At 41.1% G+C, this 26553-nt stretch overlaps 1 protein-coding gene across 1 annotated transcript in view; it reads left to right on the top strand.

Moving 5' to 3' along the window:
• Positions 1-412: 412 nt before the first annotated feature.
• Positions 413-26553, top strand: part of SHTN1 (shootin 1) — a gene marked incomplete at its 3' end in the record, with an annotated part of 64880 nt that continues 38739 nt past the window's right edge. The window contains exons 1-5 of the mRNA XM_082002402.1: positions 413-978; positions 10018-10070; positions 17422-17482; positions 21965-22059; positions 24204-24372. Coding sequence (XP_081858528.1) covers positions 756-978; positions 10018-10070; positions 17422-17482; positions 21965-22059; positions 24204-24372 — 601 coding nt within the window. The 5' untranslated portion in view covers positions 413-755. The remainder of the gene's footprint in view (positions 979-10017; positions 10071-17421; positions 17483-21964; positions 22060-24203; positions 24373-26553) is intronic.

Genomic DNA, 26553 nt, shown 5'->3' with positions numbered 1-26553 from the left:
TGTGCCAGCCTTGGGATACGCCGAGTGAGGTAACCATTTTAATACAGAGATTGTCCCTGGATCCCCTCCTTTTTCACACAGGGATCATCAGAGAAGAGCAGAGGGAAGCACTCTATTCTGGCATGAACACAGCAGGGTCTCGGTCCAAGCCCTCCGCCCTCACGTTGTTCCAAAATCACGATTAAGCGCCAGACACTGGAACGGGCATGCGGTTGTTTCCCTTGGATCCTCACAAACAGTAACGCAACCTTCCACTTCCTTCTTTTTAAAAATCCGTTTAGCTTGCTTTGTACCACGGTCCTCAAATAGCAGCTTTATGTCCTCCCGCCGCTCCTCCGGGCGGCGCACGGATCCCAAGCGGGAGGCTGCCCCGCGCAAACGGTGCAAAAGGGCTTATCAAAAGACGCTCGCAGCGGCAGCGGCGCGGAGGGCTCCTCCGCGGCAGCCCCTGCCCGGGCGGCTGCAGGGAAGGGCCTTCACGGCCCGTCCGTGCCGGCCTGAGGGCGGCTAGCACGCCGGCCACGCCAACGGGGTTACGAGGACACGCGTCCCCCCTGCCCGGGGGCCAGCTGGTGGGGTTTTCCCGCCCCATCCCCTCGCTGACAGCCAGAGCAGCCCCTCCGCGGCCCTGCCCGGCCTGGGGAGCGGGCGGGGTCGACGGCAGCCCTGAGCCCGCGTCTGCGTGGGCGGCCTGCGCGCCCGCCAGCCCGTGCCTGCCAGCGGGCCGCGGTGCCGCCGTGCCCGCACCCTCGCACATGCTCACTGGGGCGCCGCGGGAGTCTGGGCATGTGCAGAGCGGGCCGGGCCGCTCGCCGCGCCCGCCGCGCCCCGGGGCTCCGGCCGCCGGCGCCGCCCGCCCGCTGCCAGGTGAAGCCGCGCTAGGTGGGGCGGAGCGGGACAGCCGGCGGCGGCGGGGCAGGATGAACAGCTCCGACGAGGAGAAGCAGCTGGAGCTCCTCGCCAGCCTGAAGGACCAAGGTAGGGGCAGGCGGCGCCGGGGAGAGCGGCTCTCCCGCCGCCGCCGCGGGCCCAGGCTCGGCCGGCAGGAGCGCGGCCGCCGCGGGGCGGCGTGAGGCGGCGGCGTGAGGCAGCGGCTCCGCGCCCGGCGGCGCGGGAGTACGGGAAGCGTCAGGGCGGGCGCGGCCTGCGCCCGGGGGGGCGGCTGCGGCCTGGGCGTCCCCTGGCCCGGCGGTCGGGTCCCCTCTCGTTCCCAGGCCCCGTTCTCAGTCCGCGCGGAGGGGGCAAAAAAACCCCCAACCCTTAAAAAAAAAAAAAAATCAGGGGAGTGAAACGTTTTGTCTGTTCCCCTGGTCAGTGCCCATCCCAGCTGCCTCGCAGGTGCTGTCGGCTGACGCTGGTGAGCGCGGGCGTCGCGATGGCGAGCGGTGGGTTGGGGTGAGAGCGGGAGGCTGAGGTTGCGGTAGCGCATGGGCTGCCGCTGCTGTCACCCCCGACCTTCCCGCCCGGCGTGCAGGCTAGCCCGCCTGCTGGCAACGGGTGTGTGGCTAATGGCCGGCGTTCATCCCCCGGCTGGCGGTACCGGTGAGCCTGGATATCTGACTGGCTTCAGGGGGTGAAAGACCGTCTTGCATTGCCTTCTCTGTGGACCTGAGCTTCACGTGCTGCGCCTAACCTGGCACTGTGTCCCGTCTCCTGCTCTGCATTGCGGGATCCGGTACTAACCCAACCCATCAAACGCTCTCTGTCCCACTCTCCATCAGTGTGCAGACTTCCCGCTGATAGCTCAAGGCTCGCCCTGATATGCCGTAAGTTTCTGTAGAGCCTTGGTAGTTCTGGTGTAAGTGAAAGGAAGCTTTGTCCTGAGCTGGTTTGGTTCCCCTTGTGAGTCACTCTTGGTGCTTTTGTAGAAAAGTCTGATGCTTCAGCTTTGTAGATGTTCAGGTTCATGAGTGTGTGTAGTTTGCCTGGGGTACTAAAATGTTGTGTTATTTCGTCTTCTGCAAGAAGGGGCATGGAAAAGAGCCTGGATGCTCCAAAGGCAGTCCGTTTTTTAACTTCCCTATCCCCAAACCAGGTTGGTCCAGCAAAGTTTCTACCTTGGTTTAAGCAGGTAGGCAACATCTGAAGAAGCGCCATTACCAGCCGTTTGAATTGTGGACATCTGCTTGTGAGCATGCATCAAGTGATCATGCCTCCTGCCTTGCAGCTTCATGCACAGTAGGTGCAGAGTACCTGTTACCGCTGTAATTTGCGGCTGCATTCTCCTGGTCCTCCAGGAGCCTGGGAGGAGCTGTCTGGAAAGGACCCGTTGGACAAAGTTTTGCAAAAGAGTGAAATTATGGGGGTGATTTTAGTGCCCCTTTTTCTGTCACTCATTCTGACTGTGAACGCGCTCAGTCACCTTTGCTGTATAGCAGAAGCTTTTCTTAACCAAATTTCACCTGGATACTTATGAATTATTTACTTTGTACTTATGAACTATTTACTAAGTACTTTGGTACTTCTTTTTTGATTGTTCCTGTACACTCAGTATTGTAAATTTGTGATTTCTGGCTGCACTGGGTAGATTCTGACATACAAAGATTTCAATGGGTGTAAAATTCATTATAATCTTACAGCTGTGTGTTTTGATAATACAGGACCAAAAACTAAGGCTAAAAAGCTGTTTTTTGCTGACTGACTGCTTCCCTCTGGTACCATTGGCTCCAGAGGAGTTGTCTGTGCCAAAAGGACAGCTGCTAAAATAATCAGTTGCAAAAAAGGCAATTTTGAGTTATTGTTTAGAGAAATCCTAGCCTCTTGAAATTGGTTAGATTTGGGCTTCAGTTCCCAAGTCTGAAAGTCCTCTGCTCCAGTAGGCAGGGTGTCCTTCAATGTCTAATGAAAGTTTTCAGGACTGCAGGAACTAGTTCAAGGGACAGATACTGTAACTTGAGGACTGGCTGTCCCAGACCCACTTAAGATGTTGAAATAGAAACTGTAGTCAGCAGACTCTGTCCTATAAGGAAGTGTTCTTGGTGGATGTTCATCCCCAAATGTAGAACTTCTGAAGCTAACAAATGTTTTTGTCATTATATGGCTGGCAAGAAAGTTGTTTTTGGGCGTGAAAAGTCACTCAGTGGAAAACTTCTTTTGAAAATACTCTTATATATGCTGTTTTGCATCTAAAACAATGCAAAATTATGGTAGCACACTGTAGTTGAATTATTTTAACTGACAAGACAAAGTAAGGAGTCCAAGTGATGAAAAAGTAGTGAGATGCATAAAATTATCCTAACAGTAATGACCTAAATATTGTTACTGTTGGTAAGTAAATTTGCTTCCTTCTTATATACTATAAGTTTCCATATATAGTTTGCCCTCCATTCTTATTGACAAAAGAAGACAATTTGAGATACTAACTTTCCTCAAGCAATTTTAGGATGCTCTGTTAAACAGAAGCAGCATGAGAAGAGGAGAAAAAACTTCCTCGTATTTTTCCTCTTTAGTGCTTCCAGGTGTAGATAAACAGTATTACTTTGGAAGTAAATGCAGCTGATGGAAGGATCTGCAAAAGGTAGAGGGGAAGGTAAACAGCAGCATAGGTGGCTGATTGCTTTCACGTTTCAGCGACTGCCTATACTTTCCCTCAGCAAGGTCAGTAGATTGAACCTGAGGCAGGTGTTTGGTAGCTGCCTGCTCAATTCTCCGTGGCAGCTGTGATGCTGACTGGTGTCTGAGCAAATTCCCTTGGCTGTTTGGCAGAGCTCTGAGCGGCGACAAGGACACTGAAGCTGTCTGTGTGCAAGATATGCTTATCTTTCACCCGTGCTGAATTTTCCAGGTCCTGTGTGTTAGGCTCAGATACCTGATACCGGTCATTCTTTGGGTTGCTCCATTACCAAGTTTAAGCTGAACATCATGAAGAAACATAATCTCTGTATTGATGATTGATTTTGGGACTTAAAAGTACCGTTTGAGTTTTAATTCTGTGAATGGCTTTCTGAGATGATTTGGTTAGGTAAAGCAGATCCACTGTAAATATTAGTAGTGCCTAACTGTACTTTAAGTGGTATTTCCAGCAGTGCACATTTCTGTTCAACTGGCCCTTATAATTCCTATGGCTAAGACTTAAAATTGAAACAAAACAAAATCTGGTGGACAAAGCTTTGGTTAATGGTTGGTTGCAGAACCCAAGGAACTGTAGTGAACTAACAGCTGCGTCATGACAGTAGTCGGTTACCTGTCTGGAAGATTGCCTTGTTTGTCTTTGATTTTGTGGGCACTGCTGGTACTTTGCCCTTAAAGGCAGAGTCATCTTCCACTGTGGTCACTTCTTTGTTCATCTGAAAACAGGGGTCAGCAACCAAAACATCTGGGTTTATAAACTAAGTAAAATTACACTTCAGCTGCCACTGTCATATTCACATTTCTGGTCACTTTGCTAAGTTACTCTGCTTAACAACTACTGTTAACTACAGATCTATACTAAACTGTACTAAAATATACTATACTACAGAACTATACTAAACATGTTGGGTTTTCTTCACCAGTTTTAGAGGTCTTATCTTGCTCTGTGTTTGTTGGCTGGTTTTGATGAAGTGTGATGATTTCCGGTCTCTAGTCCCAAGCACGTGGCTTTCTATGATTTTTTTTTTTTTTTTTTTTAAAAGTTGTATTTGATCTCTTCAAAAGCAAAATTTTAAAAAATACCAGAAACTTTGAGTAAGGGAATACCATATATCTTACAAGGTACAGACTGTCAATCTGACAGCAATATCTCAGAACAGTACTGTTAAAGTATATGCCATTGACAAGCTCTTAATGTGATTTGACAAATTTATTCTTCTTTGTGGCAGAGGGGTAATTTTTATGGCCAGAGAAATTTCTTTATTAAGGGTAGGATATCTTGTTGGCAGCTGCATTCCCCTGTTTAGTCATCTGCTCTATAGGTTATTATTTTCTGCCCCATGTACCTGTGTATGTGGGTGTTCATACACAGCATTTATCATTCCTCAGCAAAACTCATCCTGTTTGAATGCTTTCTTCATTTATTAAAGTTTAAAAGTGTTTCCCACTTTAGTTTCTTGTTGTTGAACCATATCTGTTTTTCAGAAATTTGTGAAGGCAGATGTTTTGGTGTGAGCTTAATGGTTAGGCTTTATCAGGCTGTGGTGTGTTTAGTTTCCCTGCCCAGTTGCCAGGAAGCTGTAAGATTGCACGATGCAAATTTTGGGTTCTCCTTAAAAAAAATTGAGCCTTCTTGATTTTTTTTTTTTTTTATATACTCTTGACAGCAATTGACAGGTCTTGTGCATGTTTTGCTTGTAGGGACACTATTGCTATCTGAGATGGGTTGTCCCATTAAAGCTTTTGGTGCACTTGTTGTTGTCAGGGTAATTCTCAACCTAATGAGAGAGAGAACACGCAAAAAATCAGATGTTAATTTACTTATGCCAACAAAAAATGACTTCATTAGGTTAGCTTGTTTCATCTGGAGTGAAGGACTTCTTGTACTGTAAGCTCTTTCTCTTGCCTGTACCAGTAAAGATATGCCTGGTCCATAGTCTAGAAGAATAAATAGTGGAATGACACTTGTTTTCCTTGACAGCTCTACTTACTTTTTGATTAAATTGATGTGGCATTACTTGTTGATTTGGCATGGAAAGACTCTCAATCTACTTGAAGACCACCTGGTTTACAGTATAAATGCTAAAGTGTATGCATGTAGCATTTCTAAGGTTGAGTTTTTAATTTGTACTTTTTTAATACATAGCTTTAGAAAAGAGGTTGATGAATTTTTTAATAAAAAGAGTAGGAAGAGTCTCACCATCTCACTCTGTGTAAATGAAAGTGTCTTTTCTGTTGTTTGCTATGAATTATAGTCATATAATTATGACTTGGTTTTACTAATAAGTGTTTTTTAGCCATAGTAAGTACCTAATATATAAAACATCCAATTTAGATCATACATATCTTCTGTTAGCAAATCCAGGTTCGGGAGCCACAGGTTCACAACTAAAAGTCAAAAGACTAAGATGTAATTAAAGGAGCTTCTGTATACAAAACTACCTGCTTAATTTAATACAGATAAAGTGCATCGGTACATGTTGATAGGACAGTCTCTTCTGGTCAACTGAGCTGAGGAGTGAGTAGTTGGTGAATGAGCATGGTCATGTTATGAAGGAGAATGCTGTTGGCTATTTTGTAGTTTGACTGTTTTACAGTAAGAACAGGATGGGCTGTGAATATGTGTTGGGTGGGTTAAGAGCTATAAACCAAAATACTCTGTTCTTTTCTCCTTTTTCCAGCTTTTTTCTTTCCTTAGTCTTGAAACTCGGGCTCTATGAAGGTAGCCTGAAGCAAAGTAATGTGATTTGGATCCTGATAAGTTGTTTATATAATACTGCTGTGTATCAGGAATAATTTTATTAAGGATAAATTTAAGTTAGTGCCAGACAGCGACAACATCTCAAGAGGTCTCTGATACATATTTATTACAGTTCTTCAGGATTCACTGGAGGTTTATGAGTGCAATGTAGGCATTTTAATATCAGATATGCTACAATATTGATTCTTTGAGAAAATGATGTATAATTCTGGAATTTTAGTAGCACCTTTAGCAAAGCATCTTAACTTGTTTGTTCAACACTGATTTATTGGAAAGAGTTATCTTTATTCTTTATCTAGCATAATCTGATTGAGTCAAGGTGAGATGTAAGAAGTTTTGAGATGTTCAGGCACCATTGCTGTATATATTGTGTGAGAGCCTTCAGAGGTTAAGGAGAAAAAGTAGTTCTGTCTCCCAGAGAAGGTTTAGAGAAGTCCTCATACAAAAGGACTTATGGTTTGTTAATCCATAAATGAGAGATAATGGTACCTTTTAATCTGCCAAAGAGGTTTTAAGGCTCAATCTATATGAGATTTGAAACACGTAAAGTGTTTACCAGTGCTGCTGGTATTAATTGTTCTAGGGTAGTCTTAGAGCAGAGATCACTGTCACCTTTATGCCGTTTAGTGCTTCAGTGAAGGTTGTGTAGACTCTTGACTATTTTTGAGATGGCCTCAAAACTTCATTGTACATAAAACACTTGAAAAACTTTGTATAAAAACTTCCCAATAGCCCCCTCCACTAATGAAAAAATGAAAAAAATCCACCAACTTTCCAGTCACATTTCATAACTTCTAAGTCATACTCTGCCTTTGCAGAGAATCTGATATCCAGGAGAAAATTTTTGTAGTCACTTTTAAATTATTATTTATGTTTCCATGCCCGATAAAAACATCGGTTTCTTCATTAGATTTAGTGTTTAATAAAGCCATACTCAAAAATCCAAATTATGGGATCTGTATGGGAGCATCATCTAGAGGTTGCCATCCATGAAAAGCAAGCTTACTTTAAGATACCAGATCCTTATGCTGTCTTAGCTGTATTGCGGGAAGAGATAATAGTTTTGCAGTGAGAGTAAGGGGGTGGGCATGGTAGAAAGGCACTGAAGAAAGGTGCCGTGTGAGTGCAGCATGGAGTAGCTGATGATTCTGTGTTTGCATTCCACAATGAACGTGCCGTGGATTGCCATCTGCAGTAAAAGACGGAAAGGCTACCCTGAACAGGCAGTTTAGTTTCCAGTCTCACACAGGTGAGCCCTTGCTGGGGATCACTGGAGCGTTGTGTAAGTTGGTATCCTTGTTTTTTGGTAACTTGTTCTTGTATCCATGCCTTAAGGGCTGATGATTCAGAGTTCTCAGTTCGCAGAGCGTGTGAGGAGAGCTGTTGAGGGTGGAGCAAATCTATATATGTATTTTTCAGTCATTTATAAAGTACTGAATAGCAAGTATGAGTTTGCCTTAAAGTGAGCAAACGCTAGCAGTTTTCAGGTATGAAGAAGCTTGAATTGTATCTGTTGATGCTGCTTTCATTCCTTTTCTTGTGTCTGGGTGCTAGAAGTCTCTTCCCTTATTTTCCTAAAGGGAGCAGGGAAATGGCTTAGAAGTGGAACAGTGATCACAGCTTTTGCGTTCCTGTGTAGGAAGTACGTTGTTTCACTTTAGGTGCCCTTTCTTAGAGCAACTGCATCAGGATGGTTTCTTCCCTGTTCACCTACCTGTTGTTTTTTTCTGCTTCTTGAGTATGGGAGGTGGGTAGGGATCTCGTGGGTAGGTAAGGAGAAGTGGGAATGAAATGAAGGCTTAGATGAGAGACCTTGTTTTACTGGCATGGGGATGCAGGGCACACTGTTAAGAAACCTGGTTTTGTTCCTTCCACTCTTTAGCTCTACCTTTTTACTCGGATGAGCAGCAGTGAGGACTTTTTCCCATCTGTTTAAATTGTCAGATTTCCTATGACTTTGCATGTGGCCTGTGACTTTGTTTGCAATGGTTTTATTTAACTTTTTCTTTGAGAGCCCTGGAAATTTTTCAGTGCTTGCTGGTAACAGCAGAGCCGAGATTCTGGCTAAGAGATTTCTAGTGTTCTTCAGTTTCCCTTTCCAGTTAATACAGTCTGCAGGGTCTTACCATTTCCCCATTGCTGTTCTGGGCACGTGAGGAGCAGAGTCCTGTGTTTTAAGTTACTAGCCCAGGAGCTATTGCTGCTGTCTCTATCCCACACTTCATGTACCTCAGTCCTGCATCTCTAAAATGAAGTGATTTTGGAGAAAAGAGGAATTAGGAGTTTTTTACATCTCGGGTACTTCTGTGCTGCTGCGGAGAGTAATAGGCATGCTGAAGGCAAGCAGAACAGTGATGCTGTGGACCTAGCTTTCGGGAGTGGCTTGAATTAGTTTTATTTCAAAGGATTTTGAAATGCTGGGGAGGGGGGAAGAAGAGGGACATCACAAGAGTGTAAAGTGTAACTTTACTTGTAAGAGCTGCTTGTTTGAAAAAGTTTAACTATCTAAAGCTAGAAAGGGCTAGTAGGTTTTCAGTTGGCTAATCTACCTGGCTTTACATGGTCATGTCTTCAGATGTAGGGTAAGACATGTTAAGTTTAAGATGAAACTCCAGCAGCTCTGCTATCATCAGCTGAAAACTATATATTCATACCCTTTATCCAATTTTAATGAAATTGGCTTGAAATAAAACCTGTATGCTAGTGTAGCTTCTTTTAGGTATGAGAAAAAATTTGAGTAGATACTGAGGGGCTGCAATAAGATGGAGAGTAATGTCAACAGCCCTCTCATTTTATTCTTGCAGTATGTATCTTAAAGACTGAAAAATGTTCCTTTCTATCAAGGTGTTTTTCTCTAATGTTTAGGGGTGTATTCAGCTTCTTTCTAGTGGCAGTAAAATTTCTGTGGTCTCGAAGTCCAAACAGCCCATATGGGACACACTGAAAGAACAATAGAATCGGGAAGTTGGGGCAACGATGGTACATCCCTAAGGTAGTAAAATAATAAGTTTAGGAAGGGCACACAAAAATATGCAGTAAACTGGAAACTGAATTGGTAGCTGATCGATTGTTTCTGCATATTATTTACTGATTTGAAACAGGGGACCTCCAGCATCCTGGATGTTGATCCCTTCCCTGCTGACCCCTACAGCTGAGGTCTTGTGTGATCTTGGGCAAATCTTATGATCTTTTCATGTCTCCACTGTGGAGTTTAAAGAAAAAAAATCTATCATAGGACTCTTGCTGGAAGAAAATGTTAATAAATAAATACATAAATAAAAGTGCTCAGCTACTCTGGAGGTACATACATATGTGTAACAGAATTGCATTAACCATGTTTCTAGCATTGATCTGTAACCTGAGCCAGTGTGTGTTTGAAATGGTGACTGCAAGCCAGTACATTCACCTTGTAGTTTTTGAACTCAATCAATAAGATTGTTTAACTCTCCATTGATCAAAAATTGATTGTTTTGGGAGCCACCATCTTTTTCAGACACTTTCCAATTACTTCAATTCTAAAAGGATATCCAGTTCATCCATAGGCTATTACTGAAGTTTATGACCCATGCTATTTAAGAAGTCTGTGTAGATAGCCAGAACTTTAAAAGTAATGAAATGGAGAGCTCATTTTGGAAAAGGAGGTGCTGCAATATTAACTTTTTTTCTTTTTTCTTTTTCTTGTATAGCTATTGGCGAATATGAAGAGCTTAGAGCAGAAAATAAGAAAACGAAAGAAGAGGTTTGTATCTGTTGATTATTTCTAAAATACTTAGTATCAGAATGCCTTATTGGCTACGGCAGGTTGCTGTCTGCTTTTGTGAGCTCAGCTGATTACTTACAAGTAAGTAAGTATTATTCGTAAGTATATGTATTAAGGAGCAATGACTGCAACTCCAGAAAAGTTGCTATGAATATTTGTTGTTTGTTTTTTTTTTTAAATTATTGCTGCTATAGCCAGTTTGCGTATGATTACAATGTGAGCATAGACCAACTCAAGTGTTTAAATAGTCTGAGGAAAACTTGTTTCTCTTGGTTTTAAACCTTGTTTTATTGTAACTTGATGTGCACAGTGGGACTAACTGAAAAGAAAAAAGAACAATTCCCCTCACCCAACCCTTCTGAAAATTCAGAATGTAGGAATATGATTTCTGAAGGTATTTGAAGTCTTCCCCGCCCCTCAAAAAAAACAACTCCAATTTTTAATAGGAGAGCAAGATGTCTTATCTCACCTTGCAGATGGTACAGCAGTATACAATGGATTCGCAGTGTATCACACATCCTTCTGTGAAATCTGTGTGCCTGTCCAACTTGAAAAGAAGCTTTGAATGTATGGGCTGAACTTCGTACATTACTGCAGGCTTTGTTTTTTTTAATGTTCAGCGATACTGGAGTAAGAAATAATGACAGCTTTCTAGACTGTTCATTGTAATTATGATGAACTGTCTTTCTAGTAGTAAAATTAAGCACATTCGGTTTATCTTCCCACCCAGGACTCGTTCATTCAACACACCTGCTTTCTGCGAGGAAGCTGACAGGAACTGAGAACTCCGAGAGAGATTTGATGGCAGTGTTGTGTTGCATAAATCCATGTCAATGTGCAAAAGATTTTTAGCAGGTGTCAGCCAAAAGAAACTGTGGCCAATAAGAGCCTCTTATCAGTTCTAGATAGTGAAGAAGGCAGAGGAGTCAGTACTACACTGTATTGTAAACAGAAAATTCTCTTTTCTCCAGTATTAGTGAGCTGAAGATGCAAGAAATATGTTGGTTTTCAAATCCCTGTTAGCTGTCAAGGCATGTAGGTTTAATTTAGCTTTTCATGAAGTCATTTCTGAAGGGTCACTTTTAGTCCAGTTGTTATAAACGTTGCAATTCAAGGCTGTATTGGGAAGACCTTGTCCTTTACTTTCTCATTATTACAGAAAACTTGAAGCTTATCTTTGTATTATGCTTCAGCGATGATTATGCATACTTCTACTGAGCTCAGCATATTGTGCTGAGCTCCATCCTACCCACTGACCTTCTTGTCTTTTTTGCTGTGCTTTTTGCTGCATTCCTGTTCTTCTGTCCTACACCACAGAGCACAGATTTCCCAGGATATCTGAGGCTATTTTTGCTGTTCAGAAGACTGTGACAGTTCATCTTATAGTGCTCAGAAGAAAAGGAGAATGAAACTGAGTTAGACCAGTTAGACCAAGAGTCCATCTAGCCCAGTATCCTGTCTCTGACAACAACAGAGAGGGAGGTGTGCAAGAGCATGTATAACACCTCCACAGAGTACTCTTCTAGTCTCCAAACCACTTGCAGCCTGGGGACTTCCTCAGCTGCATGTGGTTTCAGTGTGTTCTCCCCTCAACAACTCTCTTCCTTGAATTTGTCCCACACCCCCAAGCCTGTGCTGATTGTTGGCTTCCATCACATGTGAGGAGTTCCACAGAAAGACTGTCGACTGCTTGAAAAACAGGCTGCCCGACTTTGCCCTGAACCCAGATCCTGATAGCTTTGGTGTTTCTTCAACAAAGCTTTGTTTAGGTTGGAGGTGGGGGGAAGCAGGCAATGGGGAGGCTGTTCTTGAACTGAATTTTTGTTTAGAAATTTTTTTTTTAAGGCAATTCCAGTGACAAGTTTTGTCACCAAAATTGAGATGAAATGAGATGTTCTGAGGTTGTTACTTACATTCTGCTCTTCTTTATTCCTTGCTCCTCTCTCTCACAAGACTTCTTTCCTATAACTCTGCATATCTCTAGCCACTCATGTGTGTTTCTGCTGAACATGGGTATGATGTTTTTCAGAATACTTGCATAACAGCTGAAAAATCCTCCAACCCTGAGCACGTGCTCAAGGTTGGAGGATTTTCAACTGTTACGCAAGTATTCTTCATCCAAGAACCTCCATCCTGCAAATTGGTGTGCTTGTGTAAGCAGGCCTGCTTAATTGTTTAAGTGCTTGGACTCAAGTGGTTAAATGTGAGACTCTTAAGTGCATTTCTTCTACAAAAAACCCCCGAAAACTACTGGTAGCGTTCATAGTTATGTTTGCGTACAGTGCCAATGTTGGCTATTCCTCTTGTTACTGCAGGGCTGGGTAATCCTGAAAGCTTGTTTAGCGTCTCTCTAACTTTGTATCTTAGTTTATGCTTTGCAGGATCAAACCTGATACTGGAGGAAGTATAGCACAGGCTATCTCTAGTTGTGGGTCTGGGAAGTTGTGGGTGACTTCTGTACCAGTTTCTAATACTGTCAATATGAGTGTAAGAAAATGGCTTCCTCTGTATCAATTGTGGTCACTGAATTGCATCGATAGGAGGAAGAGAAGAGAGAATTAGTTTTTTTAGGAAGAGATTTGCAGGTTATTTGTGGAAAGTACCACACAGGGCTTAGATAGCAGTCTGGATGTATGTGCTTTTGACACACTCAGTGGATTTTTTTTCGAAGTCACCAGTACACTTGTATGGCTCTGAAAGATGAGCTGTGTCATGGAGAAATGATTCTAGTTTATATTAGAAACATGGAACTTTGGGCATAACAGGCAGCTAACTTAAAATAAGATGTAATTTTAATTTTTGAAAGTTTATGCTCTTTGTTCTGTGTTTTTTCTTATGATTAGGAAGTCAGTTGACTTTTATGGAGGTTACTTTGTCAAAAGCACTGCTGCTTAAAAGGATGCTAATAACTATGAAAATTCAGGAGCAAAATATAAGATCCTTGATCCACGGTGTCTCTTCCTCATTGCCTTGCTAAACTGCCAATTAGGAGACCTCTGGTGGAGTCTCTGTCAAAATTGGTGCAGGCATTTTTTTTATTAGTATTTTTAAATATTTTCAAAAACTGGAGCAAAAATGACGTTGGCAGATTATTTCTTTTAGGTCATCCTTTTAATTGAAGTAGCCGACTAAGCGCGCATACCAGTCCCCTAAAAATAGATAACTAACGTTCAGTTGCGCACAAATGTAGGTAACTTAATATGCAGTTCTGACGTATTCCGAGTCAGATCATGAATAAATATTTGACTACTTGCTAATCAGACAGAAATGACTCTGAACACTGGTTTTGACAGTGTTTTGTCATGCTGCCAGTGGGGGGGGTTGGGGGGGAAGGCAAGACAGCTTTCCACAACAGTAGGTATAATAGTGTATCTCTGATACATCATTCATGGTGTTTGCTCTGTTAAAGCACACGTATAGAGTGGATTATATGTTTTGTCTTCAAATGGGAAAAGAGAAGGGATTCTGCCTTGATGACATGCTCATTCTTTATGTAAGAAGAGTACAGCATTTGACAGAGGATACTTTTGAACACTGTACCAAACTCATAATTTTAGAACAAGCATTAAATCTGCATAAATTTCACAATTTGTGTAAATGGGAAAGAATGTATCTTGTGTTGCTTAGCAATGGCTTAATTGACTATATGGCTACTACATGAGCTTCTTGCATTTTAATATCTGGACTGAACAATCTCCTTCTTGTTTTTGCCCTTTGAAGGCCCTTTACTGAAGTCAGTAGGAGCTTATGTGCAAAATAGTTGGCAAAAAAGCAGCCTGTTAGAAGAGAATAGACAAGAAACCCAGGCCTCCCTGGAATTAGTGGCAAAGAATCATTAGCCTGGTGGGAGCGGGTGTGTGGAGAGCTGTGTATCCACAGGCTTCCAGGTGGTTGTGTGCATCAACTTCCCAACATCATGTTGCAGTGTCAGGTTCCCGTGATGGGACGGTACTGTGCTGGTATTGTGCTAGCTCCAAGTACAGGCCAAGTTCATGTACTGCTATTCACCTTGCTATATATGCAGTATTTGGTTTGAACACCGATCTTTGACATGTATGTGATTTACTTGTAAGTAAGTTAGCATATCAGTTCTCTTGTGGTAGAAATGAAAGTATTACCTTGTATCTTGTGTATGAAGAAGGCAAAAATCTGAAATTGAGTGTGATCAGCAAAGCTCCTGAACTTGCTCCTGCAAAGATGAACTGTAAGGAGTTGTTCACAAAATTAATTTTGGAAACTGAACTGTCTTTGCATGCAATAAAAAGACATGCAGTGTCTTTTTATTGCCAAGAAATTATCATTAACTCCTATAGTTAGTTCACGACTGGAATGGGAATATTGTCTGTTACCTTTGTTTTTTTGTTGGGATAATGGTGGTATAAATATTAGATTAAAAATACAGTAGATAAAATGGTATAAATGCTTATTTTCCTCTGCAAAGAGGCTGGAACTCTTAACAAAATAAAGCTAAAGCCAGAAAATTGACCAACAATCCAGGAATTACAGAGTTCTTTTTTTTTTTCATTTGAGGGTACTCTTGAGTATGGCGCTATCTGTTAGTACTGACAAGGGGAGACTTAGTAGATACTTGAAAGCTGTTTCTCCTCAAGAGTTGCATGCATGTGAAAAGTGAACAGTAGATTTTATAGTAATGTTATGGTATTTGCCTTTTAACATTTACGATTGGTGATATTCTTGTCAATTAGCAATTCTACTGTGTATGCCTCAAGTTGCTTTTTGCAAAAAGTGAGGTGGTTGTGAATTTTAAAGGCTTCTGTGCAGCTTTTTGAGAGCAGCTAACGCTTTTAAATTTTGATATTTTGAAACTTTCCTGTTTTACAGGTAAGGTCAATTTATTTTAAGGGGTGACAATGTTTTTTATTATGAAACTTAATTCCTTTATAGGAATATTTTGTTTGCATAACCTTCCAGTTTGAAACAGTATTAGTAGTTAAAGACAATCACAACTTTTTCGAAATCTTAGGTAAATTGGAGATAAACTAGCTTTTTTTGTTAAGACTTGTAACAGCTCTGCTTGCACAGGTCTGATTGCAAGACAAAAGGCGAAGTGTTTTCCATTGATCATTTCAGCAAGGGCAACAATCTCCCGCTCTCCTTTTCTTCCTGCGCTTTCATTCTGAAACACAGTAGCAGTGAAAGGAAAATATTCAGAAAGCTGCAACTGGGAGTAGGAATTGCTCTGCAGAGACCCAAACCTACAGACCCTGATTGCCCAGAGAAACATGTGTAGCTATCAGAATGGCCAGCTTGCTGTGGCCCAAATGGAGCGCTCTCTGCAAATAGCACTGCAGGTGAAGTGGAATAACTCATTTAACTTCCCCTTTTGCTGCACAGGGGAAGCTGTTACGCCTTATAGCGTGGCGCTGGAGGATTTCAGAAGGAGTTTTTCCTGTCGTTGGGATAGGGAGCGTACCACATCCTCTACGTCAAGGATTCCATCAGTAGGAAGGTCTCTTGTTGACTTCCACAGGCAACAGATCAGATCCTTAAGACGCTAATTTTCTTGCTTTTTAAACTGAGCATTAAAAGCGCTAGCTCACTTAATGTGCAGTGGGCTGAAAGCTTGCAGCGTGCAGAAGAGTCTGTGGGTGAAGTATGCCAGTGTGGTTACAGCGTGTCTCTTGTAAAATACGAAGAGGCAGCTGCTCACACTGATCCTCCTTTTGCAGTGGAGCTGTGCTCTGCAGGAGCTATCAGAAATTCTTTCTGCGTCTTTTACTGCCTTCTGCTCTCAGATTGCACTTCTGCCAGTAAGGTAAGGCAACTTTTTGCTGGGGAAACTGAGAGGGACGGTAGCAAGCAGCAGGATTCGTACACAGATTTCCCTTCCCTCCCTCTCCTGTGCAGGATTCCCTAAATGGCTTCTTTGCTAACAGGGCCAGAGGAAACGGTGAGTCCTCATCCAGCGCCACTTGCTCAGCATGTCTTGCTCCTTCTGCAGCTCTTCCTTGTTTCACAGACCTTTACAGCAGCTGGTGACTGACCTGTCCCCTTCCTCAGCTGCTGTCCCTTGCCTCATCACCCCAGTGCCACAAGAAGAGAGGTTGCTTGTTGAGTGCAGCTCCTTTTGCTCCCACAGACAGCCATCAGCAGCGGCTTCCAAAGCCTGTGTGGAGGCTGCCCCTGAGGCGACACCAGTGGCATCCTCTTCTTGCCCAAGAGCAGATCCTTCTTTGGGCCTCATCCAAGGTCCTCCGGAGTTGACAGAAAGGCTCTCTTGAATTTGGCTGCCTTTGAATCAGGCTCTCCCCCTTCTTGCTACTTAACAGCAGGCTCCTTTCCCAGCTAACTCAAAGTGGGTCCTCATGTGGAAAAAATGAAAATCGAGCAAAATAATTTCAGGTTTTTTTTCCCAGTCCTCTTCTGAGGACCGATGTCCTTGTAACTGCAGTTACACTGTGAGGAGGTCAGTCACACAGATCTCTTCCCAAAAGCTAGCTCATGGTCTTTCATTGATTTATTATGATGAACATACACAGCTGCATGTGAGGAAGGGTGTCTGGTATGCTGTGTGTGTAAGACACGTTGTGTGCCAGTCATACTTCCCCCTGGTCATGTGTTTTTCACAGTGTGGTTAATCACTGACTGTGTCTCTTGGGAAGTTTACTCATTTCTTTGAGTTCTTTGCTTATAGAAGGGGTTTTCTTAGAAAAGTCTATTTAACGTCTTTTTTATTCTTTCTCTTTGAAGAAACCTTTCCATCATGATTAGTGATTGCAGCTCTGTGTAGTAGTAGCATTAACCCTGAAATTAATAAAACTGGGGTGATGGGAAATCCTCAAAGTATGAAAATGAGTGTCTTCTCTTCAAGGCTAAAGTTTTCTCATGATATTATGAAACTGAACAGCATGTACCTGTTTATTGGCTTGCTTTGAGGTTTTCCTTGCACATGGTGGATATAGAAACATAGGCCTCTCTTCCAAGTCTATTTGTGTTAAAGAAACTAGACTTAAAGCATATTCTTGACATGCAAGGTATTGCTTTTACTGTTGTGTGGAACATGGATGACTGTTTATATCAGGTTTGGATAATGTGGCTCTTCTAAAATACTTTCAGAATAGCTCTGAATTGGAACCTAAAATCAAGTACAACTTGTCAGTTTGGTTAGGAAATACTCTTGGTAATGAATTTTTTTATGCATAGTTTCCATCAATCGTACATGACTGAGAGAAAAAAAGAAATAATGCTCCATAGGCTTCTGTATGTTATTGTGCTGGCAATTGATCTTTGTTGATTTTGCATGTTGTGACTGACTGCTAATTAAATAACTGGGATCAGTGTTTCATTTTAATTTTCTCTTTTCCTACAGTGTGACAAAATCAAGCAAGAACGAGATGAAGCTGTCAAAAAACTGGAGGAGTTTCAGAAAAGTAAGTTGATAATGTTAGTGGTAATTTTTTGGTATAGGTAGTTATGAATATCACTCTGCAAGCTCTATGGCAGCGTTAAGAATGCTGAGATTCAGGTCCACTTTCTGTTTCTCTTGCAACCCTTGTTTTAAGGAGTTAATCCAGTGAGACTTTGACCATTGTCAAACTAACTGCTGTCACAGCATTTATGTGCACTGACACAAGTAGCCATTCTTAAGGTGCAAAGTGGTAAAAATACCGTGGTACAAATGCAGTGCGCTCTCACCTGGATTCTACAAGCAACTTTTAGAATATGCTTGGATTGAGTGGGATTTGACCCTGTTGCTGAGATTGTTGTTATTGTTATTACTATCATCAGTGAGAAGAATGGTAATTTTTTCATGACGGAGGAGTAAAATTACCTTAAGCATAGACACACCAATAAAGGTTTTTAGGAGGAGCTGCTGTCTCTTGATAAATTTTAGAGCAGGTTCTGTCTTGTCTGGGCTGTGAGAATGTCAATATTCAGTTTTATGGTGTCTGGAAGCAACAAAGCATATCTAATGGGAGTGGAAGTATCCTAGTGGAATAAGTCCTTAGAAGAGACAATTACAATAGGATTGTGGTCTGGTTTGTGCCAGTATGGTGAACTGTACCACGAAGCATCAGAAATGTGGATGAAGTTAACGCAGGAGAAAAAAATCATGTCTATACTTCCGTGTGACTGTGTTAATAGAGGAACTTTCTCATTTCTATTTTATAGGCGATCATATGATACAATTATAGAAAATAATCTAAAATCAACAGGAATCATGTACTGCCTTAAATGATCTTAGATAACTGTTCTGTGAGGGCAGAATGTTCTCTAAGAAGTCTAATTCCTCTGGAAAAAATTGCAGCCTGTTTTGTTTTTTGTTATGATACAAGGAACACCAGAGTGTGGCAGAAAATGTCAAGTAGTTAAGACTTAAAATTTGAAGTAATATTTGATGTTGTAAAATTTTATAGGTTTCTTTTATCTTCCTTTCACATTTTTAAAGGACATACCTTGTAAACATAGTGATAAAATGCCAGGAATATTAGGATTTTAAGGCAATAATAGAGCCCATTATTTAAACGACAATATAAAAGGCAATTATATTGATGAAGAGCTACATCGGCTTTGTGTCTGTGAATAAACTTGGCCTGTACTCAGCTTCTATTTGTTCTCCTGGCATAAACACATATTGTGTGTGATTCCAGTTTAATGGGGCCCCGTTTGTATGCCAAGCAGCTGCATTTTAGGCCCTATTGCGTGATTTCATAGCTCTCTGAAAATTGGTTCTATTGAGCACGAGAGATAGAAGGTGGTGGTGGGGGGGAAAGCTTCAACACACAATCATTTCTTTTCAATTGGAGCCAGCAAGGTTGATGACAACATGACCATTGTGTTATAATGATAAGACCACTAAGGATCTGTACCTCTCATCAAGGCTTTCACACAACAGCAGATACAATTTAATTCACTGCTCTGTCAGCAGTGCTGATACCATTATGCCGTCTGTCTCCACAGTTATAATCACTGTCCTCCGAGAAATGCAGTTGAAATGATCTTGAGCAGTCAAAGAAACTCTCAATTAAGGCTGCCACTTCCAATGTGTCAGATTGTGTCTTATGCACTTGGTACAATTTTCACTTCCAATCCTGTTTATTTACAATGTCTACCAGTAATTATGCTTAACATGTCATTTAGTGAGGGTGCCCCTGCCAAGGAGATTGTTGGGTGCTGCAGTACCATTGAGTGGGAGTTTCTCGCAGTCAATGCCATCAGCAGCTTTTAGTCCCTGATGGGATGCAGTAGTAATGTTGATAATGCAAGTATCGTGCTCATCAAGTCATAATTAGATGCCACTCAAATGTGCCACTTGTAATAACAGTGTTGATTCATGTTTTCTCGGTGACTGCAACTACTAATTAGTTAAGTGGTTTTTGGTTGGCCTGCATTTGCTGCAGATTATTATTACCCCTGAAAAAAACTGTCAAGGTTAGAGATGTTTCAGGCCACTTAGCGCTGCTTTATGAATTTTAATATTGACATAATAAGAACTTTGGACAGACTTAGGAAATAATATATTTTTGTATTTAATTTGGAAAGATTTTTTTTTCCCCTGAGTTAATCATAATTGCAGGTTAATTAAGTTTAAATGAACCAAGAGTAATCCCTAGTTCTGCCATGTGAGCCCAATCCTTGTTTCCTAACTTTAGCCTTGCTTGAGGGCATTACATTTCTGTCTGTAAAATGGGAGCAGCTCTGTATCTCCACTGCTTCCTCACCCTGCCTAAAGCATTTCATTGCTCCACTTTCCCAGAGCTAGGTAGAATAAAACAGGAGAGATGTGAACATGGACTACCTGAAGCTTTTCCTCTCTTGAATTAAACGTAGCAGCTGGTATGGCACACTTGGGGCAGACAATTTCTCCAAAGCCAGAAAAAATGCAAATAAAAACCAAAGAAAGAAATGTGGTTAGAAGACTTCATATGAATACAGTTTTTGGACCAAGATTTCCCAGTGCTCTGCCCTGCTCTTTTATTTTGGCTGCTCATATTTTGTAGAACTTTTCTTGCACGCAGCTACTGATTTGACAGCAAACTCCAATGTACTGCTATTTTCCTGTGTTAGTTACTAAACTATTAGTTAATATTGACAAAGTATCAATAAAGCTGCATAAATAACACTTGTTAACAACCTACATTTTCCTATCCTAAAGTCCTGTTTTGTAGTTATTAAGATGACCTCTGGATATCAAAGAGCAGTTAAGTATCTCTCCTCAGTTTTTAGTCCTGGAAGAGGGCAGGCAGGATTTCTATCCAGTGGTATGAAAGTACTAGGTTTTAAAGCTTATCTTCATGATAATGAAAGGAGATAGTAGCAAAAGTCCTTCGTGCTTGCACCATATTCTGCTAGCCTTGTTCTTGTTGCAGAGTACTGTTCAACTGTGAATAGTCCTTTCTGCACATTGAAATCCTGACACTGGGCTGAAAAGGAATCTGCGCCATGAAATGACTTTCAGAATTAGGGTCCAGGCTGCTGCTTAGCATGAATAAGGGTGCCAGGAGCCAAGGAGGAGTTGCATCAATGAGCAAGGTGCTAGCCTGAGAAATGGGAAACTGTTGTTGGGTTTCCTGCTTTGCTCCAGATCTCCTGTGCGACTTGATGCTTGTCACTTAGAAGATGACTTTCAGCATCATGACTTTAAGTACCTGTGCGCTGCTGGAAGTTAAGAAGAATTGCAAGTGAAAATGCATCTGTGCTTTTAAATGTCCTCTAACTCATAGTAGTATCCTATGTTACAAAATAAGATTAGTTCCATAACTTTCTGGTCACTCTAGGAATATTGCATATCTTCGATATAGTGATGTGTACCCACTGCGGTAACAGGGATCCTGTAAGTGCAAAGGACAGATGTGTCTCTTGCTCTTCCAGCTGTGACATCAAATACAGTAGCACAGTCAGGTATTTCAGATGCAGTCAGACAACTCGCTCTTGGCCTTGGTCTCATGGAAGATTGTGTGTGTCTATGTGTGCATGCTGGTGTCTGAATCTGTGTAGGACTGTGAAGGCAGGGTGTAAGACCACAGTTATTTTATGGCATGCTCAAGCACAGAGAGTCTTGAAAGAAGCAGCAATTTGGACATTCCAGCTGTATAGTAATACAGAACTTGGGATGTTCAGCTGAGGTTGTCAAAAATCAGGTTGGTGCAAGCAGTGTTGAGTTTCCATCAGGATTGCATCCATCAGGGTGTATCTGAGCTGCTGCAGCTAGCGTTGAAGCTGATGAGGCAGAACCAGAAGAAGGAACTGTGCTGTGCTAATGATTTGACTTCAGTGGAGTTTGTACTGTAGGAGGCACTACAAATACAGAGGCTTTGGTCACTTTTGAACCTAGTAAACTTGCCCCAGGCCTGTGCTACATGTCCATGCTGCAGCTTCTTGTACAGTGTGTTTAGCAAGTGTGATGATACTTAAAATACCATATAAACATGAAGGCTGGAAGGTGAAAATAATTGTAAGGCACTGGAATTAATCTTGCTGTTTAAAAATATCAAGGTTCTAATCTTCTGAAAACAGCATCCGTATCAAATTTTCAAAAGGATTGTGATGGCAATCTGAAGGGACAATCGTAGTGGTCTGACTCTGATTCCTCAAAGGGTTAATGCTATAAGGATGGTGGATGATGGTGGTCAGGGAGAGTCCTGCTGGCCGCCTACTTCCATAAGTTTATGCTCAGTTCTCCACTTCCCCCTCTAATGCTGCAGACGTGGCTTGAGAGTTGCTTAAAGCAATGAACCAGATAGTCAATGTTCAAAATGGTTCCTGTCCATGGAGATTGTCTAAGCACATACTTCCTTGTATTTGAAATGCTTACATAGAAAGTTAACAGAAAAACATGCAGTGTTTCTGATCATGGGATGCATGTGTCAAATGCAGGAAAATACTGACTAATTTTTAAACTCTTCCCCTAGTTTCTCACATGGTTATTGAGGAAGTAAACTGTATTCAGAACCATCTTGAAATTGAGAAGACGTGCCGTGAAAGTGCTGAGGCTTTGGCTTCTAAGGTGAGAAGAATTATGGTGATTCTGTTTCATCTGATTTTTTTTATTTTTATTTTTTTAATTGATATTGTATACGTGTCACATATATATTTTTGTATAATCTTGCATATCTGTGAAATTGTTTTGAATTAGCAAAAACTATAAGCCATATACGAGATGCAAAATACAATTCCTTCCTTTAAATTAAAAAACCACCCATTTTAATTTAGCGTCTATTTTGGAACAGTAAGTCATGGACCAGCATCTTGATATCTAGTTTTTATATACATTTAGGTTAAATGGAAAACAAGTTTTAGAGCTGTCCTGTGTGAGATATAAAACAATAATGAGCATTTCAGTGTCTAAATCAAATGGAAAAAGTCAACCACTGCATTACATTTCAGGTGATTGTTTATGAAAGCAAAGTGAGGGCAGGGGAAAGGTGACCTCCGCTGCTCTGTTGATTGCGTCTAGTCTGATGAATTTAGCAAGTGTGTAATTTTCTATATTCCATCTCATCAGAAGTGCATTATTATTAAAGAATGTTTTTATCTCTCTGTTATATATTTTTGGTTGTGTAAAATGCATCTGAGCCACTTCATCAGAAAATGGATTACAGCAATTTTGAACCAAATTTCATTAGCAATGCTGACTGCCATTTTTTTCTTTTTTTTTTTTTTTTTCCTCCCCATCCCCTGCCCAAAGTACATCCTTAGATATGGTAAAAATCACGCCAGCAAGAAATCACTTTAATTTAGATGCATTAGCAATGTACTTTCTGGAGGTATTTATTTAATAGTTTGCATAATGACACTATATTAGAATTCATAAGATAGACAATCAGCATATAACTAAGGAAATGAATGTATTTATGCAACTTTTCTTCTTCTCTGCACTTTTCCTTTAATGCACGTACAGGGACAGTTCAAAGACTAGCTCTACCCTGTGGGGCTACTTTGCCAAAGCTGATTTGTTTGTGCTGTGAGTTGACTAAATAAGACTCCTTACACCACACTTCCCACTTGCTCAGTTTCATTCTTTGGCAATGAAATGAACACGTTCTTGAGTAAGTCTCCTGTAGTTGGGGGGCTGAGGAAAGGCGGGAATCAAAGATGATTGCTTAGGTAAAACTTCAGGGTCAGCCTAACTGTTCAGCATGCATTTTATTTCAAGGTAAATATTGGACTTCTGAAGCACACTTGACTTTAGCATGTTGTACATTGTTGGTAGAAAATTGAGCCTCATTCTTAGACGTGAATGTAGAGAGTGCTTGGCTGGTGGGTGGGCAGTCACCCCAACATATGCCTGAACACCCTTGAGACTGTGCTGAGCTTGCTGAGAGCTGCTGGCATGTGGTGTCTAGACGCAGCACAGTGAAATAAATGGTCAACATTTACAGCAGTCTCTGTTGTTCAGTTTTTCCTGGCACCTTGAGATGCCTTACAGAACCTTTTCTATATCATCCACCAACGAGGCATGTGTTTAAGTGTCCATCCCAGAGTGGTTTCTGACTTGTGGTTTGACCCATAAAGAATTGGTTTATGATACAGCCTCCTTTGTATGTACATTGACTCTACAACAATAATTGCTGAGAATTGAAAATAATTCAAAAGAATTTTGAGATAATTCTGCCCTGACTGGGAGTATAGTAGTTGTGGTGTTTGTAGTTTATAAGCAAAATAAGGACATAAGAGGAGGTGAGAGAGTTTTTATTTGACCAGTTGATATAGATGGCAAAACCAGATGAGCTTTCAGGAACACAAACTCTTCTTCAGGTCATTCAGTTAGGGCTCCTGTTGATGCTGGTACATGCTTAAGGGTGCGGAGCTGAAGCAGCTATCACAAAGAATGCGTAGCATTAAGTAAGTTTGATAGTTGATTTGATTTGAAACTATCTGGTATTTATTAGTCATAAGTGCCAGAGAGGAAAGAAGGGCATGGATGAAGCATCGTGTTGAATTCCAGCCTCCTCAGAGGAGAAGAAGGACAAGCTTCCCATCTTCAGACCATTTTGATGTTGAATGGAGCATTTGATCTAATGTTACTTTGTGATCTTTGTTTCATAGATCTTTTAATGGTAAGAGAGAAAAAAAATAGGTTTTTTTCTTGCACAGCAGCTTAATGACAGACTAACTAACTTCTTACTGTTTGTGCTTCTCAACTTTCAGCTGAACAAAGAAAATAAGACATTGAAAAGAATTAGTATGCTTTATATGGCAAAACTGGGCCCAGAAATTATCACAGAAGAGATTAACATTGATGAGGACGATTCATCCACAGATACAGAAGCTAACTCTGGATCATGCAATTCTGTGCATTGTCAGCAGCAAATAAAAGGTGAGTGTGGTTGCTGAGCCTACACCACCATGCAAGGCAAAAGTTGTCTGAAGAATGGCAGTATTGGTTTGCACCAGAGATCTGTCTGGCTCAGAGTCCTGCTTCTGAGAGTGATCATCAAAGGATTTCCAGGAAAGACTAACAATATGGTGGGCTTGTAGTGATACTGTGTAACGTATATGGTTGGGTATACAGCCTGCAAAGTCAGTTACAATGCAATAGGTAAATGAGATCTACACAACTAAGAGAGTTCAATGTTACTGAGTCAGTGAAAGAAATATTTCCTCAGATCCTTAACAAAGTAAAAGTTAAGCAGAAGGACAAGGTCACCATTGCTTCAACTGCAATGTCACTATTTCAAAGCTTGAGAGACGGGACTCTCCCTTCCTATTTCCATTATGTATCTTTGTCTGCACAAACTTCATTCATATATTTCTGAGCTATTACCGAACAAGCAACTTAAAAAGGGACTGTTGTACTGGGTAAAACAACAAAGCTTGGGAACATGGAAATACATTGATAAGAGAAATCTGTGCTTTATTAAGAAATTTCTGGTTCTTTTTGGAAAGCAAATTTCTATTTCTGTAATCCAAAATCTGATTCCTTTCTTGTCTAACTCTGTGATGAAGTCATCGTGATTCTGTATGTTGTTATATCATAGTATCCAAAAAAGGGAATGCCCACATTCTGCATTTGGTGACAGAGGGATTAAGTGGTTCACTTTTTAAAAAAACCAACAACTTTAGCTTTTTTCTGAGAGTAAGTTACAATAGCAAATGATGTCTTAAGTACGGCTTTCCTGAACTTTCAGCCTGACATTGTTAATTGTTTTCTGTTTCAATGCAGCAGCCTCAATGAAGTGGTACAAAGTATCACTGAGGAAACAGAACAAGTGTTGTAAAAATGCTTTAAGAAAATCGCACTCAAGAAATAAGATGTTGTAATACTCTTCTATATTAAGCAGTTTTTCATCCTACAGATGTAGCAAAAGAGGCAGAGAACGGTGTGATCTGTACCATGCAACCCATCTGAATAGGAAATAACACTCTGGAGTTCCTCCTGTCTTTTATTGGAGAAGGAGGTCAAGAATAACTTAAAAGAGAGCAAAGACTCTGGCTGTAGATGGTTAGGAGAGTAGCAGGGTCAAATAAGAGAAATATTTCAAGAAGAGCTGTGATGTATATGCTTTCTGTCTTGATGAAGAATTCATTAAAGAACAAAATGTGCCATGTTGTAAAGGATTTAGAAGTCCTGGCTTCTGCTCCTCTCTCTGGTCTTATTAAATGCTAATGACGTTACTGTTACAAGTGCTGAGTATTTTTAAAAGCATTGGCATCCCATTTGCTATAGGAGAAGATATTCCATCCCTGTGCCTGGAGAGAAGCATGTGTGCGTATGGTGGCAGAGTGATCTGTCAACATACCAAAACGCAGCGTTAGGTCTGTGTCCCTAGCCTAAGCCAAGCTGCATGGCATTTGTCTTCAGGGAAAAATAGGAAGTTATATCTTGGGTTACCTGCTAAGTGAAGGACCCTATGCAATGAAAGATGTGTTTTCAAAACTCCTTTTAATGTTTTGTGGTGTTGCCCAAGGTGAAATCTGCTCTTCTATACATGTTTATAATTCCAAACAGTTGTGTTTTGTGTTGGGAGCCTTGGAAGTCTTTTAGCCTTCTCACCATTCAACAAAATACCGGGTGTTTCTTGGAATGATTCCTTCGCTCCCACCACTTTTCTGTAGGTACAAATGAGGTAGTATAGTCTGAGGCTCTTTGATGAAAACCCTCTCATGTATTAAAGGGATAAAATCTTGTCCCTCAGATACCTTCCTCTATTTCTGCTATCTCATACATTGGGGAAAGGTGATAGTAAACCTGTGGTTCCTAATGGAAATGTAAAGTGGTCTCAGAGCAGTACCTGAAATTCCTTTATAGGTTTTAGGGTTTTTTTTTTTAGCTGACCTTTTGGTTATAACAAGAACTGAAAACTCAGCTGTGTTGGTCAATCAGTTTCGTGCATACCCTTTATCTGAAAAGAAACATTTCTTGTACACATTTATAAAGCTTTAGTTATACGGATATGCTTTCTTCTTATGAAGTTGATCTATGTACTGTAAGACCTGACTTAATCCAGTTACCATAAATTCCAGTGAAACTTTTTTTTTCTTATTAATTTCACTGGAA

This window comes from Phaethon aethereus (assembly GCF_964289735.1).
Source record: "Phaethon aethereus genome assembly, chromosome: 7".
Lineage (NCBI taxonomy): Eukaryota > Metazoa > Chordata > Aves > Phaethontiformes > Phaethontidae > Phaethon > Phaethon aethereus.
This window is presented reverse-complemented; position numbering and strand designations above follow the sequence as displayed.